The following is a 17,959-nucleotide window of genomic DNA, read 5'->3' on the forward strand; positions in this document are numbered from 1 at the left end:
GTGTGGTGTGGTGTGGTGTGGTGTGTGTGTATGTTGTGTGTGTGTGGTGTGTGTATTTCCATCCCTCTCTTCTTTCCTGCTTCAACACCAACCAGCCTTCTCTCTCCTTTCAGAACACTCCATTGCTCACATTGGATGCCGAGCTTACCATGGTTTTTTCCATCTTCTAATTTTTCACTCATTCTCAGCAGACCTCTACAGAGGCCAGAATCATACTTTGGAATTCACAAGTAATTTTTCAAGGATGTTTATGTGCAAAACCTAAATATTTATACATGAATTCTATGCCACATGACTCAATAAACACATCTGGTGCCCCTAAGTTGAGGTGTTGGGCCAGGCTGGGGGGCGCAGCCTGGACCAGCTCAGGGTCAAGATGAACCTGTCAACCATGAGTTGACCCACCTCCTGCTGATGAATGGCAAGAGGGAGCCAAGGCCAGTGAAGAAGGCACCGCTGAGTCAGGCTGACATGACAGCCAGCCCTGGAGCTCACCTGAAACATGGCTTTAGACCTGGGCCAGGTGGACGTGCTCAGCCTCCCCCAGACACTCCCGGACCCCACTAGAAAGCAGCCTTTCCCCCACGAAGCAGGCAGGTGGCCAGCACGTGGCTGAGAGCAGACCCTACACTTGCTCCAGAGCAGGGTCGGCAAACTGCAGCTCGCGAGCCACATGCGGCTCTTTGGGCACGTACATGTGTGAATTTTTCTTATTTTAATAGAGATATAATTAATACTATTACTTGATATAATATTACTTTAAATTTTCCTTTTTTGTAAAAATATATTTATGGCTCTCGAATAATTTTTAAATTGTTTTGAGGGACAGGATTGGCTCTTCCATCTCAAAAGTTTGCCGACCCCTGCTCTAGAGGGAGGAGATTCCCCGGAGATAGTCTGAGAGAACCCAGAGGTCTTCTAAGTTCCATCTTCCAAACTCACCCAACAGACAAGCAATTCCTCAGCCGTGAGGGACAAGTGAGGGGCAAGCAGGGCCCAGAAGCGTGTCCTCCAGGAGCAGGCCGACACCTCCCTGGCAGACAAGGAGGACCCAGGTCGTCTGAGAAAGCACCACTGACTGGAAGACGTGGGACGCAGGGGAGTGGCTGTGACGGAGCCTGCATGTGCGCTGAGGCCCGGAGAGCCACGTTTGCAAACTGGAAAAGACCTACAAAGGCCTTTCCCCTTTGTGCTTCTCTCCCTTCGTGGTTTCTCCAAAATGTACATTTTTTAAGCTGAAATAAAGTCCTAAACGCTCATGATCTTTTTGTTGTTGTTGTTGTTGTTGTTGTTGTAGCACAAGTTACTTCAGACACTTAAATCCGAATGACCTCTTGGGCATAGTTCTAACAGATGCAAGGAAGAGGCGAGGGTGCTCGGGCCCTCGTGCCCCTCGTCTGTCTGTGCTCCCCGGCTCTCTGCTGGGCATGCAGCCTCCTGCCTGCTAGGAGCACAGCTCTCTTCACTGAAAGAAGGCACAAGTGTCAGGATGCCAACCCAAGTGGCCTCCGACAGCCCCCACTCACCCACCCACCCACCCTGCAGGTCCACGTCACTCTTCCCACCGCTGGAGCCTTGTTCCTTGAATGGGACAGGATGTGAGCGTGTGACGCTGTGCAGTCCAGGCCTAGGCCTTCAGATGCCTGGAAGTTCCTGCTTTTGCGCCCTGGGAACCAGCCACCGTGTAAAGGAGTTCAGCTTCCCCACCGTGGGGAGAGGCTGCTGGTCAGAGTCACTGAAAGATGCCAGACAATGAAAGGAGACAAAAAAGCCTCGTCAGCCGCCAGCTGTCCCAGCAGAGGCACCAGACATGTGAGCGACGCCATTGGCACCCTCCAGCCCGAGCAGAGCTGCACCAGCCGAGACCACGTGGAGCAGAGACGTTGCCATCCTTACCCCACCCAGACTGGAGGCTCAGGAGCAAACACGTGATTGGTTTTTGCCTTTAGCCCCTAAATTGGAGGGTAGTCTGTTATGCAATAGATAACTGATGCATGTATCAGCAAAAAAAGAAATTAGGAGAAAAGCGGTGAATAAATGATACCAGCAGCATTAACAGGAACATCTGAATTAAGAAACCAAAACACAGAAAAATGTTAAAAATTGATATGAATGCATCTACCATCAAAGAAAATGCTCTAAAACAAAGATAAACATTCAGAAAAGCTGCCAGGCTAAACAATAATAATAATTTTAAAAACTGAACTCTTATCAGCTTGGGATAAAGAGTCTCATGAGTAGGAGGATTTTATTGTTTTGTGAGCATAGGTCCGTATCTATACATACTTGAATCATAGGACCTGAACCCTCAACAATCTGGGACATCTGCAAAGACCTCAGGAGCTCAGTGAGAATATAATACCTAAGTCTCAATGGAATTCAATGCCAGGTGTCACAGGCTTAACAGTTTTAGACCAAAAGAAAACCGACAGTGCCCCCATAAAATCCAATATTGCTAAATATCATGAGATCACCTTCAAGCAAACGGCACCTTCATAAGCCCTGGGAAGGGGAATGACAGAACTGTTCTAGAAAAGAGGTGTCACCGGACACCTGCGGGGGAGGCTGGAGGCTCCTACCACATCCACTGAGGTTGCCCCACAGAAAGAAAGAGCCAGGCACAGCAGGGGCACACGGCCCGTAGGGGACCGCGCAGTGGTGACAGCACAAACCCGGGCGTGATGCTGTGATCACCACGCAGACACAGGGTGACTAACGGAAGCGGTTTGTGGAGTCTGTGGAGAGGCACAGCTTTACCTTGCCCGGGCGCGGTAGGTTACAGGATGAAAGAATCTTTTAACTAATCCCGCAACGGAGCAAAATACATGAAGTACAAAGCGTACCCTCCTTCTTGTTACACGAAACATAAGAAACTAAATACTGACGTGCCCGAAGCCTCAGCTACCACATTTCCCTCTGTGCCCCCGCCCCCCGAGCGCCAAGCCAGGCCCCCACTGATGACTCTAAAAGCCGTTGATCCAGCCCAGGCTCTGCCCCGGCCCGTTCCTGCCTTCTTACCATTATCTGCTTGAATGTCTGTTAGTCCCAAAGCGAGCTTCCGCTCCACCTGCAGTCTCCCCCACCTCTGTCATTCTAGCTGCTCAGGCCAAAGCCTTGGTGCCATCTGTGGAAGGCCAGATTACTGTTCATGAATATCTGGTGCCCTCCCGAAGACTCTCTATCCCTGCCCTGTGGACCTCAGACATGGATGGATGACTTGCTTTGAGCAATGAAGCATTAGCAGAAGGGAAGTATGTCATTCTCAGTCGAAGATTCAAGAAAATCATGCCATGCACTCATCCCCCGCTGCCACAATGATTGACAATGTTCAGGCAGAGGCCAGCGCATCTGCCTGGGCTGTGGAGAGAGCAACGTGGAACGGGGCCATGGCCAACACACAGCGGGCACTTTGTGGGGGAAGCAGCTACTGCTGTCATAAGCCACCGAGACGCTGAAGTTGAAATTCATGCAGCCTAGCTTGGCCTCTTTCTCTCACATCCCATATCTGGTCCACCAGCCAATTTTCTAAATCCATCTTCCAAACATACCCTGAATTCAACCACTGCTCGTGCTCCGTTCCATGATTTCCCACCGAAATCACTGCACCGGCTTCCTAGAGAGTCCGCCCTGCCTCCGCGGCCTTGGCTTCTGCGCCAATCAGCTCAGAGCCTCGGAAGACAGGAGCCGGTCAGCCACCCCTCCGCTTCCCAGCCGCCAGCGGCTTCCCTGCCCCTGCGAAACGAAGGCAAAGCTCCCTCGCTCACCCGCGAGGCCCTGCGGCGCCCTCCCACTGCAGCGCCGACCTCACCCCACTGCTCTTGTTTACGCCACTCCTCAGTGTTTCCGGAACATACCAGGCACCATCCGATTGCACGTGTTATTTCTTCTTCCTGGAATGTTCTGTCGATTCACAGGCTCCAGATTGCGCTCACTTGCTTTTATACTCGATGTTGCCTTCTCAGCGAAGCCCTCCNGTAAAGTTTATTGTTGTTGATCATTGAATAATAAAACGAAATAAAATGTAACTGTGCATGTCTACGTATTCTTAATGAAATCAAAGCCTAGATTCTTCCTCCCTGAGTTTCCATGCATATGACAGAAACAACTCTGATAAAAATAAATCAGGAATAAGTCAATGTGGACGCCTCATAGCATGAGACATTTTAATTACACTGTAGCTCAATGTATCGACCATTTTCGTGTCAAGCATCACATTTATTTCCAGGGAATAAGTTTACACCCATTCATTCAGCACATTTGTGGGACAATTACTTTGTGTCCTGAGGGCACAGCATAACCACGATAGAGGACGGGCAGGCGCTAAGAGACCAGGGGGACCCTGACAGCAGACACACACACACCAGGCAGCACCAGTGGGAAACGGAGGAAGCAGAGGGAGCCCACAGGAAGCCCTCATCTAATAGGGGGTGACCTCATCTGATCTCAGAGATGAGGCGCCTGTAAGCGGTTTGAAAGATCAGGGGGACAAGGCTCGCAGAGCCTGTGAGCAGACAGTACACCACCTATAGAAAACATTTTAATTTACTTAGAAAATTATTTTACATTTTATTCCCAAGCATCCTTTTCTTTTGAAAGAAAATAATATGATTGCAGACTGCTCAAAGCTGCTTCTCACTACTTAGCTAATAAGTTCTTGGAGGGCAAAATCAGTTCAGACATCAAAAAACAAACAAAAAAACCTAAACTAATAAGCAAAAAAAACCCCAAAAGACAGCACCTCCTAGAGTAAGACGCAGGAATTATGGCTTCTTGTCCCGGCTTCACCACGGACTTTCCTCAGGAACCTGGGGATAAATAAGGATGCCGGCCCTGCCTCCCTCTCAGGTTTACTGCAGAGAGAAATAATGAGATAAAATATTGAAAAGTGATTTGAAATGCATAAGGGGCTTCATATACTTAAGGTGGTGGTAATGCTTCTGAAAATGGTCACCTACTTTATACTTTTTGCTACCTGGAAACCCTGCTTGGAATTCCACATGGGCAATAGGGAGTTGGCAGAGGAGGAAATGTGTTTCCGAGATATTTCTTTTGCCTAGTCACAATAATTATTACAATTACAAATTATTACAATTTGCTGTGGGCTTGCTCTGAGCAAGGCACTCTAGTGGACGCTCGGTCAACAGCGCGTCTAAATCTCACAATGACCTGACATTCTCAGTTTACAGGTGAGGACCAGCAAGGAGGAGACCCGGGCTCAGAGAGGTAAAGCAGCCAGTTCAAGGCTACAGAGCCCATGAGTGGGGCAGGGAGTTCGGCCCAGGTGTCTAACTCCAGTCTGTGCTCTCCCCACAGGCTGCCTGGTGTGGAGCTTCAGAGCTCTTCAGTGGGAACAATGAATCCCTGTAAAATGGTAAAGTCCTTCACAATCAGTTAGGAAAAGTCAATTTGCTATTTATATTCTTTTGACTCAGAGCATGTCACTGAAGTTTAAAATATTTATAGTAAAGCTGGCAGGATATTTTAACAGCGGCACGAGGGAAATATTCACAGAGCATCTGCCTAGCTTACGTACATTCTTAAGAAAATCTCACTGCTTAAGGATGTGAGCAAACAATTCAGCAGACACCATTGCCAGTGACACGCACCCCGCCTCACAGATAACCATGATGACGCAATTAAAACGATGAGAGATCACAATCATCCCATTTCTGAAAATTGAAATCCACCAATGGCAGAGGGAAAAACAGTGGAACACTCCCAAACTGCCAGTGGAAGTAAAAATTGGGAAATGTCTTTGGAGAGCAGCTTGCCAGGATTCAGTCAAGTTCAGGAAGCGCATGCTCGATCACCCAGCAATTCCGCTCCTGCCAACAGTCCCTGTCAACTTTGCATTTGAAAGAAATTGAAAACAACCAAAATGGCCAGCATGAGAAGATTGGAAGAATTATAAATAGTCATACATTGGAATACTGTACAGCAGTTAAAATTAATTGGATCTAAATATATCCACATGAATAAATTGGGGGGGAGGGTTGAATCACAAAAACAAGTTGTAAAACAATATGTACAGAATTATACAGTTCACGTAAAGTTTGAGAAAACAAAACTATAGAGAAGGAGGGAAGGAAAGGAATGGAATTGCAATAAAATAATTTTATTGGCAACATTTTGTTTCTTAAGCTGGGTGGCAGGACTTGAATATTAATGTTATTTTATGCCCGAACTATTTAATAAAAGACTAGAAGAAGGTACTGCACACATGCATGGATGTATTTCTATCCTTATTTTTGGCTTACTCATCTTCCAAGTAAATGTGTATCCAGGAAGCCTCTACTTCAAATGATGTCAAAGTGTTATAAAAAGGTGATTCGGTTTCAGATTCAGAAATCCACGGGAGTTATGTGTCCTTAACATTTTCTACATCCCAACAATACATTCAACCCAACTAGAAACTAAGCTCCTTGAAGAGAGTGAACTGAGGTTCATTCACTTCCCCCCCCCCGCTCAATAAATGTTTGATTTGAGCTGATTATTGATATACTCAAGAGGTTCTATTTAATAATTCCCTAAAATAAGTAGCAATTAATTAACTTAACCATGAAAGATAAGTAGTGTCTTACACAACATATAACTTATGTTTTATTCTACAGCTACCAATGCTTATCAATGTTCACACTGCATATTATTTTCCGGTAGGTGTTCAAAATCGATAGCAACTTCAAATGAGCAAAGAGAGGTCTCCAGCGCTTAGGTTATGTGAGTTCATACCATTGCATTGCCCATCTTCTAGTTCATGTGTCATCCTATACAATGTGACACTTTGTCTCTTGACTCAGAGGTTTGTCAGTTCCCTTCCATGGAGCCCTATAAAAACTAACTCAATCTAGCTCGTAACATAAATCAACTATTCTGTTATGAACCTCTCTTATTCACTCAAATATAATGAAATGATATATACTGACACAAAAACCTTTGAAATCCTACAGATTTTAGCACATTTTGTAATGTAATGAGTGATTACATCAGGGATTATCATCTTAAATTTCTCTCAACTGCATTTTCCTTCTCTGTTCCCCATCCTGCCGATATCCGTTTTTCTAACCATTCCCTGGTTCTTTGGTTGTCTCTTTTTTAATGCTACCATGTACTAGGCACTCTACTAAGTACTGAGAGTAGGGAAGGACAACACAGACAGTCCCAGCTCTCATTGAGTCTACAGTCTTGGAGCAGATACAAGCATTAAACAAGAGACCAAAAAAAAAAAAATTACTACAATGTGATCATTGCTCTAAAGAAGAAAGGCCAAAGTGTCCAGACATTTGAGCTCATGCCTCAAGGATGCATTCCAGAAAGAGCATGAAGAACATTTATAGCAAGAAAAATGACTCATCACTCCACTTAAGCTGCTGGTAACACGCAGTGCAAACTTCCCCGATGCAAATCCAAGCCTAAGACTGAATCAGAAAATTGTAAGAGCAATAGAATAGTCCAACTAATATTAAGACCTCTAGAGAAAAATGCACCCTTCTCCACTGACATACCTGATAAATAGGAATCTTTAAGAGTTGTAATTTATTAATGAAAACCTTGTAATGTCTTGTTATATATCAATACACATTATTTGCTGCGTACTGTAGCTCTTCCAAATGAGGTTCGTTTATAATGTATAACCACATCCCTGATTCTCCAACAGCTTACAGCAATGGTTTTCAATAAAACGAATAAACAGGAGAGCTGGATGAACTTACCATATAAAAACAAATATTTTACCATAAATCTCTCCAACCTCACTCATCTAAATAAGTTATCAGGGTATACACACACAAAAAAAATAAACTGTACTTTCGCAGCACATATGGAAAGAACCAGGATCATAAATCAGGTATTAAGTATAAATAATGGTCATTCTTGCTTGCATTTATCAGAGTATTGTCCTGTAAGAAATCCCATGCTTCTCCTATGGATTGTTTTCATATTCATCTGTTTCTTGGCTCCAAGCTTGTCTTCATGGCCAAGATTCATTGTCAGACCCTTCATTGTAAATAGTAACTAAACCTGTTCAACGAACAAAATTCAAAGGCAGCTAAGACGTTATAGTTGTCCTTTCAAAAAGTCTCTCCTCAACGCAGCAGAAACAGCTTGAAAATAGATTGACTTCCCCTCTCTGCACTGGTTACAAATGGACAGCTTTCATCTCAGCTTGAACACAATCTTTATCTGCCCATCGGGTAATGCTTCCCTTGGCAACCCTTTCCATCGCTCGACCTCTTCCCACTCCTCTCACGTACCCGCCCCTTCTCTCTCCTCCCCCACACCCATCCAACTCTTTCCTTAAATTTCCTAAACTCTTTAGGAGAGGTCTACTTGAAATTAGCTTTAAACCACAAACTTTTGTTTTCATTCACGCTATCTTACTGTAGTATGTAAATGCATATCTTTCAAAACTGAAATTACAAAATAATCCTACAAATGAAAATGGGCACGTGCAAGGCATGCAAGCATAACCTCAACTAGTGTGAAGGTAATAAACACCACCCAGTCACATGGGTTCTAAAAAACCTGCTGTACTGTCTCAAAAGGAAACAAAGATAGATATTCAGATATTGGAAATTTTTTTAAGTCTCTCGATTAAGTACATTTTTCCAAAATGGTGACAGCATTATTTTTTCTAATATATAAAAGCAATACCTATTCATTGTTTTAAAAAACAAAAATCGAGCAATACAGAAATTTTGAAGCAGGAGATAAAAGTTCTCTCATAACCTCCTCCCCACCCCCAGATGGCCACTAGCAATAGTTTGGTGGAAATTCAAAGATTTCTTTAGCATAGAAACAGGCTATCATCAATATTCTTGCATATTAATACATGTGACTTTAATGCAATTGTTAAAAACAAACTACTGTTTGTATAGGTTAAATGGTGAAGTAAGCAGAAATGAAAAGATAATTATACATCTGAAGAATTTATCCAATACACACAGAATAAAGCAAAGGTTGGATATAAGGCAGAGGTTAAGAAACGAGAAGAAGATCTAACATACATTTAATCAGAGTTCCAGAACGGCAGAATAAAGAGAATGGAGGAGAGGCAACATTTAAAGGATAAGCCCTGAAAATTCACCATAACTAATTAAAAATATGAATTCACAATTTCAAGAAAGGAAATATATCCCAAGCAGGAAAAAAGAAAAACAAAAAAATGCCTAGATACACACAAAAAGTGAAACAGAACATCAAAGGTAATGATGAGATCCTGAAAGCAACTAGAGAGAAAACATACATCCCCTTACAAAGAAACGTCAGGATGACAGAATTCTCAATGACAACAACAGAAGCCAGAAAACAAGATAGTAACATCTTCAGAGAGAAGACAACAGGTAGCTGTCAGCATGGAACTGCATACTCAGTAGAAAGGACACGAATTAAATAAACACAAATACCAAGAAAAAATTAAGGCACTAGACAAACATTTGCAGCAAAATATGCTATTATAGATAAAGGTTCTGGCAAAAGATCTGAATAGATACCTTACCCAAGTGAATACACAGGTGGCAAACTAGCATATGAAAAGATGCTCAATATCATAAGTCATTAGGAAACTGCAAATTAAAACATCAACATGATACCACCACACACATATCAAAATGGCTGAAATCCAAAACCTGACACCACCAAATGCTGACAAAGGTGCAGAACAAAAGGAACTCGCACTCATCACGGGCGGAAATGCAAAATGGAAGACAGTTTGGCAGGTTTTTTACCAAGTTAAACATAGTTTTATCATATGACCCAGCCATTACCACCCAGCTGATTTGAAAACTTATGTCTACACACACACACACACACACAAAAAAAAAAATTATATGAGGATGTTTATAGCAGCTTTATTCGTAATTGCCAAAACTGGAAGTAACAGATCCTCCAAAGGGTTAAAGGGTAAAGAAACTGCAGTAAAATGTTATTCAGCAATGACAAGAATTGAGCTGTCAAGCCACGAAAAGACAGAAAAATTGCAAACATATAATGCTAAGTGAGAGAAACCAGTCTGAAAAGAGTACATCTGTATGATAGCAATTATATGACAGTCTAGAAAAGGCAAAACTATGGAGACAGTAAAAAGATAAGTAGTTGCCAGAGGTGTCAGGAGAAGGAAAGAGGAATGAATAGGTGAAACATGGGATATTTTTAAGACAATAAAACTATTTTTTATGATTCTGTAAAGGTGAATATATGACATTACGCATTTGTCAAAAACCATAGAACTTCACAGCACAAAGAATGAAGTCTAATGTATGAAAATTTTAAAAAATCCTTTAGGGGCCAGCCGAGTGGCGCAATGGTTAAGAACTGGCTNAAAAAAAAACTTCCTTTAAACAATGGGTAGGCTCTGTCCATCATGGCATATTTTTCTGATCTTATAAGTTTTCCAAAAAATGAAACAGGAAAAACAGCAACAACAAAACTACAAGGTGCGCCTCCAAAGGATGATTATAAGAGAATTTATATATTGCTGCGTGCCATAAAAGCTTTCTGTAAGAAAGTTCTTATGCAAATCTTATAAAACAAATAAAACAATTTTATGCCCCTGTTGCCGTTTGTCAAGGAGTAAATAATAAGAACGTGAAATACAGAGGGCTTCGTACACTGTCACCCTTCAGTCCCCTGTGGTCACGAAGATAGCATAAAATACAGCTCTCAGCACACCAGAAATCCACTTTTAAAAGCTATCATTTATAAATTATAGGTTTAAACACAAAATGCTATAAAGTTTAAAGAAACCACTATACAACGTGAGGCCTCAGAAGCCAAAATTTTTAAAAATATAGGTTGTAATAATATAACAGAAATGTGTCCGCCCCAAAAGACCCGTAATAAGAGACCCAAAGGGAACGTCAGTAAGAACACTGGATTGCTCAGTGCCGGGATGACAGGCAGTTGGGCCCATTTTAAAAGCTAGAGAGAGAGCTTGTGATGATAGACTGTGTTGGAATTACCACTTGTGACTAATACCATGACAAGCAGGAAGTGATGAAGAGAGAAAGCAAATGAGAGCATACAGCAGTCGTCCGTTGTTCCCCACCCCCCACCCCCCGCCCAACCCCTTATCGGCAGGGGATATGTTCCAAGCCCTCCCCAAACCCCCACCCCCAGTGGATGCCTGGAATCGTGGATAGTACCAAATCCTATATATACCGTCTTTTCCTAAGCATACACACCTGTGATGAAGTTTAATTTATAAACTAGGCACAGTAAGAGATTAACAACAATAATAAAATATAGAACAATTATAACAACACACTGTAACAAGTTATGTGAATGAGGTCTCTCGCACTCTTTCCAAGTATCTTACTATATGGAACTCACCCTTCTTGTGATGACATGAGATGATGCGATGCCTACGTGACGAAGTGAAGGGAGGTGAATGACATATGTGCGGTGACATAGCATTAGGCTACTATTGGGTTGTCGGAAACGTCATGACACATTTTTGCAAAGAAAAACAGAAAAAATATATCATGACGTTTGCGGCAACCCAATAGAAGGGTGAGCTAAACGCAAGCACGGTGATACCACGACAGTCACTCTGATACCTGAGCCGGCCACTAAGTGACTAATGGTAGGGAGTGTGTGCAGCGTGCAGACGCTGGACAAAGGGACGATTCACATCCCAGGTGGGACCGAGCGGGATGGCATGAGATTTCATCATGCTCCTCAGGACCACATGCAATTTAAAGTTTATGAATTGCTCATTTCTGGAACTTTCATTTTAATATTTTCAGACCAAGGTTGACCACCAGTAACTGAAACTGCAGAAAGCAAACTATAGATAAGGAGGGACCAGTGTGCTCACTACAAATACAGAATACCATAAAAGCGGAATGGAAGTTTCCTTCTCCTTCCAAAACTACCTGCAGATTTACTGAGCTCAATGGTCATTGAGCAGGGACATCTACAGCCTGGACTCTGGTAGCAGATGGTCAACAATGAAGATGACAGCACACTGAAGGGGACGCTATATAAAGAACAGTGGTGGCTGTCACCTCAGAGCAATTCATCATGGCTCAACCATATACTTACAGCAGCTATAAATCAAAAACATATTCCAAATCAACATGACATGGACAGCACACACATTCCCACATCTTGGATTTCTAAAGTATCAAAAACTGTTTGCCGTGAATACACATGGAAGGGGGAACTTTTCAATCATGTATCACAATGGCCACATAGGGATGACAGTTTCTCATTTCACTTAAAAATGAAATAAGACAGCTAAAATGAGTTTAATAACAAACGATTTATTATATTGCTTTGGTAAAGCGGAATCCTATAAAACCCTAATAGAGGAAAGGATTGAGGAAAGAAGTAGATAATTTAAATTTTTTTAAATAACCACCAGTAAATACAATTGGAAAAATGTCCAAACTTTCTACTAATAAAAAAGGGGAAAAAAATAACTAAAGCACCGTTTTATTCATAAAATTGGGTGGAAAACATGTAATCGTAATACCCTGTGCTATTTATGATCGTGATGAAACTGGCTTACTTACAGATTTGTGCATAGCACCATACAATAAATGATTCCTTATTAGTACAATTGGCCACATTCAACAATATTATAAAATATCCCACCTGGAGATTGCACTTCAAGAAACATGTCCAAAGAAACTAATTCAAACCCAAAAAATAAATTTAATGTTTCTGTATTGTGTGTGCTTTTACTTCTCATTATTAAAAAAAATTCAAACATATAAAAAAGTAGAGAAAATAGGATAATGAATCCAAACCCCCTTGTACCTGGCACCCAGCCTCATCACCCAGCATGATCACAGCCAACCGCATTTCATCCAGGCCTCCCCCAAACCTGGATTACTGAAGAGCTAAATGTTAATGAGCTTTCGTTTTGTATCAGACTGTGTTCCAAGCCTCTGACATATATCATTTAATCTTCATAACCTTATGAAGTACTAAAATTTCCTTCCCCATGGACCATAGACACACAGAGGTCCCATAGCTTGCCAGGGAGGGCATCTAATAACAGTACATCAAGGACTCAAACCCAGGCACCACGACTGCCGAGCCATGCCCTTACCCTCTCTATGGGCTATCTACCTCTTCCCTATGTNATGATATGTCCATAGTATGGAATATTATGCAGCCTTTAAAAGCTGAATTGGTTCTATACTAGATGCTTTGAAAGGATTTCTAGAAGGTACTGTTGAATGAAAAATCAAGATGCAGGGGGAAAACACAAAACGTCCCATTTCTGTAGCAGATGACACGGAGGGCAGCTCAGCATATACCAAGTCAGACAGCGTGCTCTTGTTCTGTTTTGTGATCATTTTCTCTCTCCTGCTAGATTTTCAGTTCCTTGAGGGCTGGCTCCATATCTTACACTTTTTTTTTTAAACCTCTCCCTTTCCCCCTGGCTTTCAGGCCTCAAAAATATTATTGACTTACCACATCGGTTACTCAGAAAGGATCTTGTACTTCCCTTGAACCAATGTCTCAGGTTGCTGCCTGCAGACCACAGGCCCCCCTCAGGAAGTCAGGGCTGCCCTGGTCTTGCCCAACCCAGGCTGGGAGGACAGGCAACCACAGATTTCCTTTACATTCCGATCCGAGAGATACAGTGGGGGCCAGTCTACAAGCTCATTTTCCCAAAATTTATTTTCCTAGTATTTATCAAAAGCATGGCATGATGGGATTGGATAAACCTGGGTGTGAATACACGCTCTGAAGCTGAGTCAAAAACATTTACCTCAAAGTGTTCTATGTGAATTAAATAACACATACATATAACATACCTAAATAAATCATGGTATATTTCATATAATGAAATCCTACAGCAGCTAAAAGAAGCTAGCTCTAGCTGCAACATAGTAAATTTCAAATGAATGCACGAAACACAGGTTCAAACGATACATCATTATATTGTTTATGTAAGTTTTTAGAACACACAGCAAACATTATAGATTATTTATGAATATATAGGTATGTAGTAGAAGCTAAAAATATCAATGGTAAGTGTGCACACCACCAGGAGAGGGTCATCTCAACGGCGTCAGGGCAGGTACTGAGATACAGGGGTGGGGAAGGCGACGGACCAATATACGTGTGAGGTTTCATTTTTTTAAGAATTTAAGACATATATAGCAAAATGTTAACATTTTTAAACCTATATGGTACATCAAGTATATTCAGATTTTCAATTTCAGTACATTTGAAATATTAATTTTTAAAAATAACTGTAAAAATAAATGATACACATTACTGTTACGGAGCTGTTGGTTTTCTTAGAGTAACCTATTTCTAAATACCAATAAATACATGTGGGAAGGGAACTAATGAGCATCTACTATGAGCCAGACACCGGCCTTTCAACATGAGGCGTCTCATTTAATCCCAGCAGCTCTGGCAGGTGAGTGTAATGATGGCACACGCTTACATCATCGCAGCGCCACTGAACCACTTGTCTTTTTTCAGAACCCTCTAACAACTATTCAAAGACCAGAATTGTTAGACTGTTGTCGATTATCCTCAATATAAGTAGAGGCCAAGTATTATTTTTATCCAAAGATATCTGGCCTGGAATCCCACTAGAAATCAAGATGGGCAAGAAATTCAAAATTAATGCCCAATTTCAAAAGGGACACAGCAAATGGTTCACCATGAATTTCTACACAGAGGAAAAAGATAATATTCCCAGTTCTGCAGGCATTTCCCATGCCAAGCTCTTTACTAATCATGGATGCAGGCAGACAATAAGAGACCTCTCTGTCCACGAGCTTCACACCATGCCCCAGGTGGTCCGTGGCCACCAGACCTGGCAACATGCCCACCCACTGCCAGCAGCAGGCTCAGGACCGGGTCAGAACCCTCTGCCAGCTGTTCATCGCCCCTTCCAGACCCCACACACCAAAAGCGGTGTGGTGTTTGAGAAGCTGGTTTATTGTTACTCTTTTTTAGGAGGGATCCAACAAGCCCACTCCCCCAGCCCCATGGCCTCTCGGAGGACCAGCAGTGGGTGTGAGCAAAGCCCCGCTGGACGCAGGGCCATGGAGCCGCACACTGGGCGTTCCTGAGAACACCGAAGGCCAGTGCACTGACCAGCCATAATATTCCATGTTTTCTTCACTTTGAAACAAAACTTGTCACAATGCAAATCTCCACTGAGGCAAGAGCTGCTTCTGGCAGGAGGCTGACGATGCGAGGAGTCAGGGGGTCAGGATGTGAAGGAATGTCCTCATCAGGTTAGAGGCGCAATGTTTTCAGTGGCCAAAACATAAACAGTGGATGAGACCCACCTTGTTTGGTTTTGGGTTCTGGCCTAGAGTCATGTGCCAGGTGTGTTTTACTCCTCACAACGGTGCACTCATAGCATTTGTGTTTCCTCTTTGATAAAAACGCTGGTATTTTCATCATGACCTGCTAATATACATATTTTAGTATGTTGCTTTTAGGATCTTAAAATGTGTATCTGAAGCGGTCACTAGCACACATCTCTATGCCGAGGAGCAGGGGCCTGGGTCACCGCTGAGCCTCGGTGACAGCTGACCAAACCAGCAAGTCCCAGGCCCAGCTGCTGGGAGGAGGACAACAACAGCGAATTTTGTATGGCACTTACTTCGTGCCAGGCACCGGTGTGGGTGCTTTACAGTTATTTGTTCACTTCACCTTCACCAGAACTCTAGGTGATATAGGGATTTGTATTATCGCCATTATAAAAAATCTGAGGCACAGAGAGGTTGAGTAACTTGCCAAGGTCACACAGCAGTAACTGGCAGAAGAACCAGGTTTAAAACCCAGCAGTCTGGTTCAGGAGTCCCTACTTTTAACCCTGTACCATACTGCCTCTTAGGAGCAGAGATAGAAAATGTAGACGTAGGCTGAAAAATCTATTAGTTAGATTTCCAGACTTCCTCAAACCATTTACTTTACATCAGATTTAGCTGTGAACCAGCTTGAATCCCAAGGAAATTAAAAAATGGGCAAGAAAACTTGAAAAGAGAAAGCGAGATGATGAAAGGTGATGTTTAATGAAGTCCAGGGCTGTTGTATGTGGGCGGGAGCAGTGAGGGAAACCCCCTCCCAGCGCTGGGTCAGGGACCTCATCCTCAGGGACTCGGTCGGTCTGTGGGAAGGAAGGTGCTCTAAGGTCACAGCAACCATACATGGAGGCCAGAAAGGCAGAGAGGGCTGGCTGATGTTCACCTTGACACTGTGAGCATGGGAGGAAGCCATCCAGGTGCTTCTTTATGTTCAGCATGGAATGTGGAGGAAAAGGTGGCAGCAACGTAGGGGAAACGTTATAGAATGTGGATAAAACAAGGAGTGAGACAGTTCCTAGATAAGTCTGAAAAGATTACACAAGGGCAGGGGACACACACAGCACTGGGAAAGTATGCTAGCTCAAGGGCACTGCCAAGACATGAACAAGCTCCTCTAGTTTCAATTTTATTATCTCCAAGTTCTACAATGAAGCTGGAATCGCAAAGGGCTGTAAGTGTACCTACGATGCCAGTTCTGACTTGCTCTACCCCAGGATTAACCTATTGGCTGTATGACAAGTAAGACATCTCTCCTAAGGTGACCAAAATCAACATTTTAAAAAGTCAAAAGCTGACCTTTTAGCTACTTTATTTTTATCTAGTTAATAGNAAATGAAATCACCATTATGTGAATAATATCCTTTAAAGATTTTATAAATGAAACTATGACAGTTTTATTTTCATTTTCAATTTGACTTCAGAGCCACATGTATGTACCGAAAGAGCTGCATGTGGCTCGTGAGCCGCAGTTTGCCGACCCCTGGGATAGTGTTAAACAGGAGGAGTCTGCCTGTTGCTGAGTCTAAAGACTGGTGGGGAGACAGAAAAATGAATAGGCCATCCGGTGAAACAATTCCAGTGGAGTTAACGGTCACAAGGCACATGAAACCAGGTCAGGACAGGGAGGACGGCTGCCCCAGATGGCCTTTCCAGGCGGAGACAGTCGATCAGATAATTGCATGGTGTGAAGGGGCCAGCTGTATAAAAACAGACAGAAACGTGTTCAAGGGAAAGGAAGTAAGAAAGGTGCCAACAGGGGAACCAGCGTGGCCTGGCTGAGACTGAGAGACAGCAGGCTGTTTGGAAAGAGTTAACGAAGGCACAGTGGTGTGGCATGAGGTGGAGAAGTCCCCGGTACACAGCCTGATGGCAGTCTCATCTAATTTCATCAAGCTCGCCTTTCATTCTGTCTCTACATTTTGGATTTTAAAAATATACCATTAGAGGCTCTTCTTTCAGAAGCCTCAGAAGCTCTCACAGGTACAGAGGGTTTCATTTCAAAGCTGCTGCTACTGCTTATTTTTCCAAAGATTATAATTCATAAAAAGCACGAATGCAAATGATGCTGACTCATTCTTTTCTTTAATTTTAAAATGAGTCGTTTTAGGGACAATAGAAACCATCCCAGCTAATCAGGAAAGCAAAGCAAAATGTGAAGCAATTGGACGCTGCACCTACGTATAAATGATACCGTAAGTGTGCATTTTGGGGTATTCTTCTTCAATTGAGAACCTGAGCCACTGCTCCTGAGGTCCTTGCCGTTTCGCTTTCTTTTCCAGGTCCCAGTACAATTCGATGCTGTGATGAGTCACTTTGCCCACGACAGGTGGGTGAGGCCTCGAGGATGGCGTGAATTCTACAAAAGAATGATACAGGTTTCAGGAGTCCATTTCCATAAGGAAGTGAGACCCGCTGAGTGCGTTACAGCGGCTCGGGGATCTAACCACACTTTTCCTGTACATCAGGCACACAGGTACGTGACCATTCCTCCCTGTTGCTGGAAGAACATCTGAAAAGCTTCAGTGATCGCACATCCCGCTGATGCAGCGAGCAACCACAGTCTTCAACAAGCAGGTTGTACCATGACCGACAACGTCATAATTCACGCGTGGGCAAAAGCTGGTTAACAGACTAATTAGGCTCATGAAACTCGGTTTGCTGCTCTA

At 43.0% G+C, this 17,959-nt stretch overlaps 1 protein-coding gene across 2 annotated transcripts in view; it reads right to left on the reverse strand.

The window, feature by feature from the left end:
* Positions 1 to 17,959, reverse strand: part of FANK1 (fibronectin type III and ankyrin repeat domains 1) — a 65,045-nt gene that overhangs the window by 20,817 nt on the left and 26,269 nt on the right. The window contains exon 2 of one of the 2 annotated variants that reach the window (XM_019654207.1): positions 17,472 to 17,649. In XM_019654207.1, coding sequence (XP_019509752.1) covers positions 17,472 to 17,649 — 178 coding nt within the window. Of the gene's footprint in view, positions 1 to 942; positions 1,435 to 17,471; positions 17,650 to 17,959 lie in introns of those variants that run through there. The other variant, XM_019654208.1, reaches the window with a different exon arrangement.

The sequence above is a fragment of the Hipposideros armiger genome, unplaced genomic scaffold (assembly GCF_001890085.2).
Source record: "Hipposideros armiger isolate ML-2016 unplaced genomic scaffold, ASM189008v1 scaffold_216, whole genome shotgun sequence".
Lineage (NCBI taxonomy): Eukaryota > Metazoa > Chordata > Mammalia > Chiroptera > Hipposideridae > Hipposideros > Hipposideros armiger.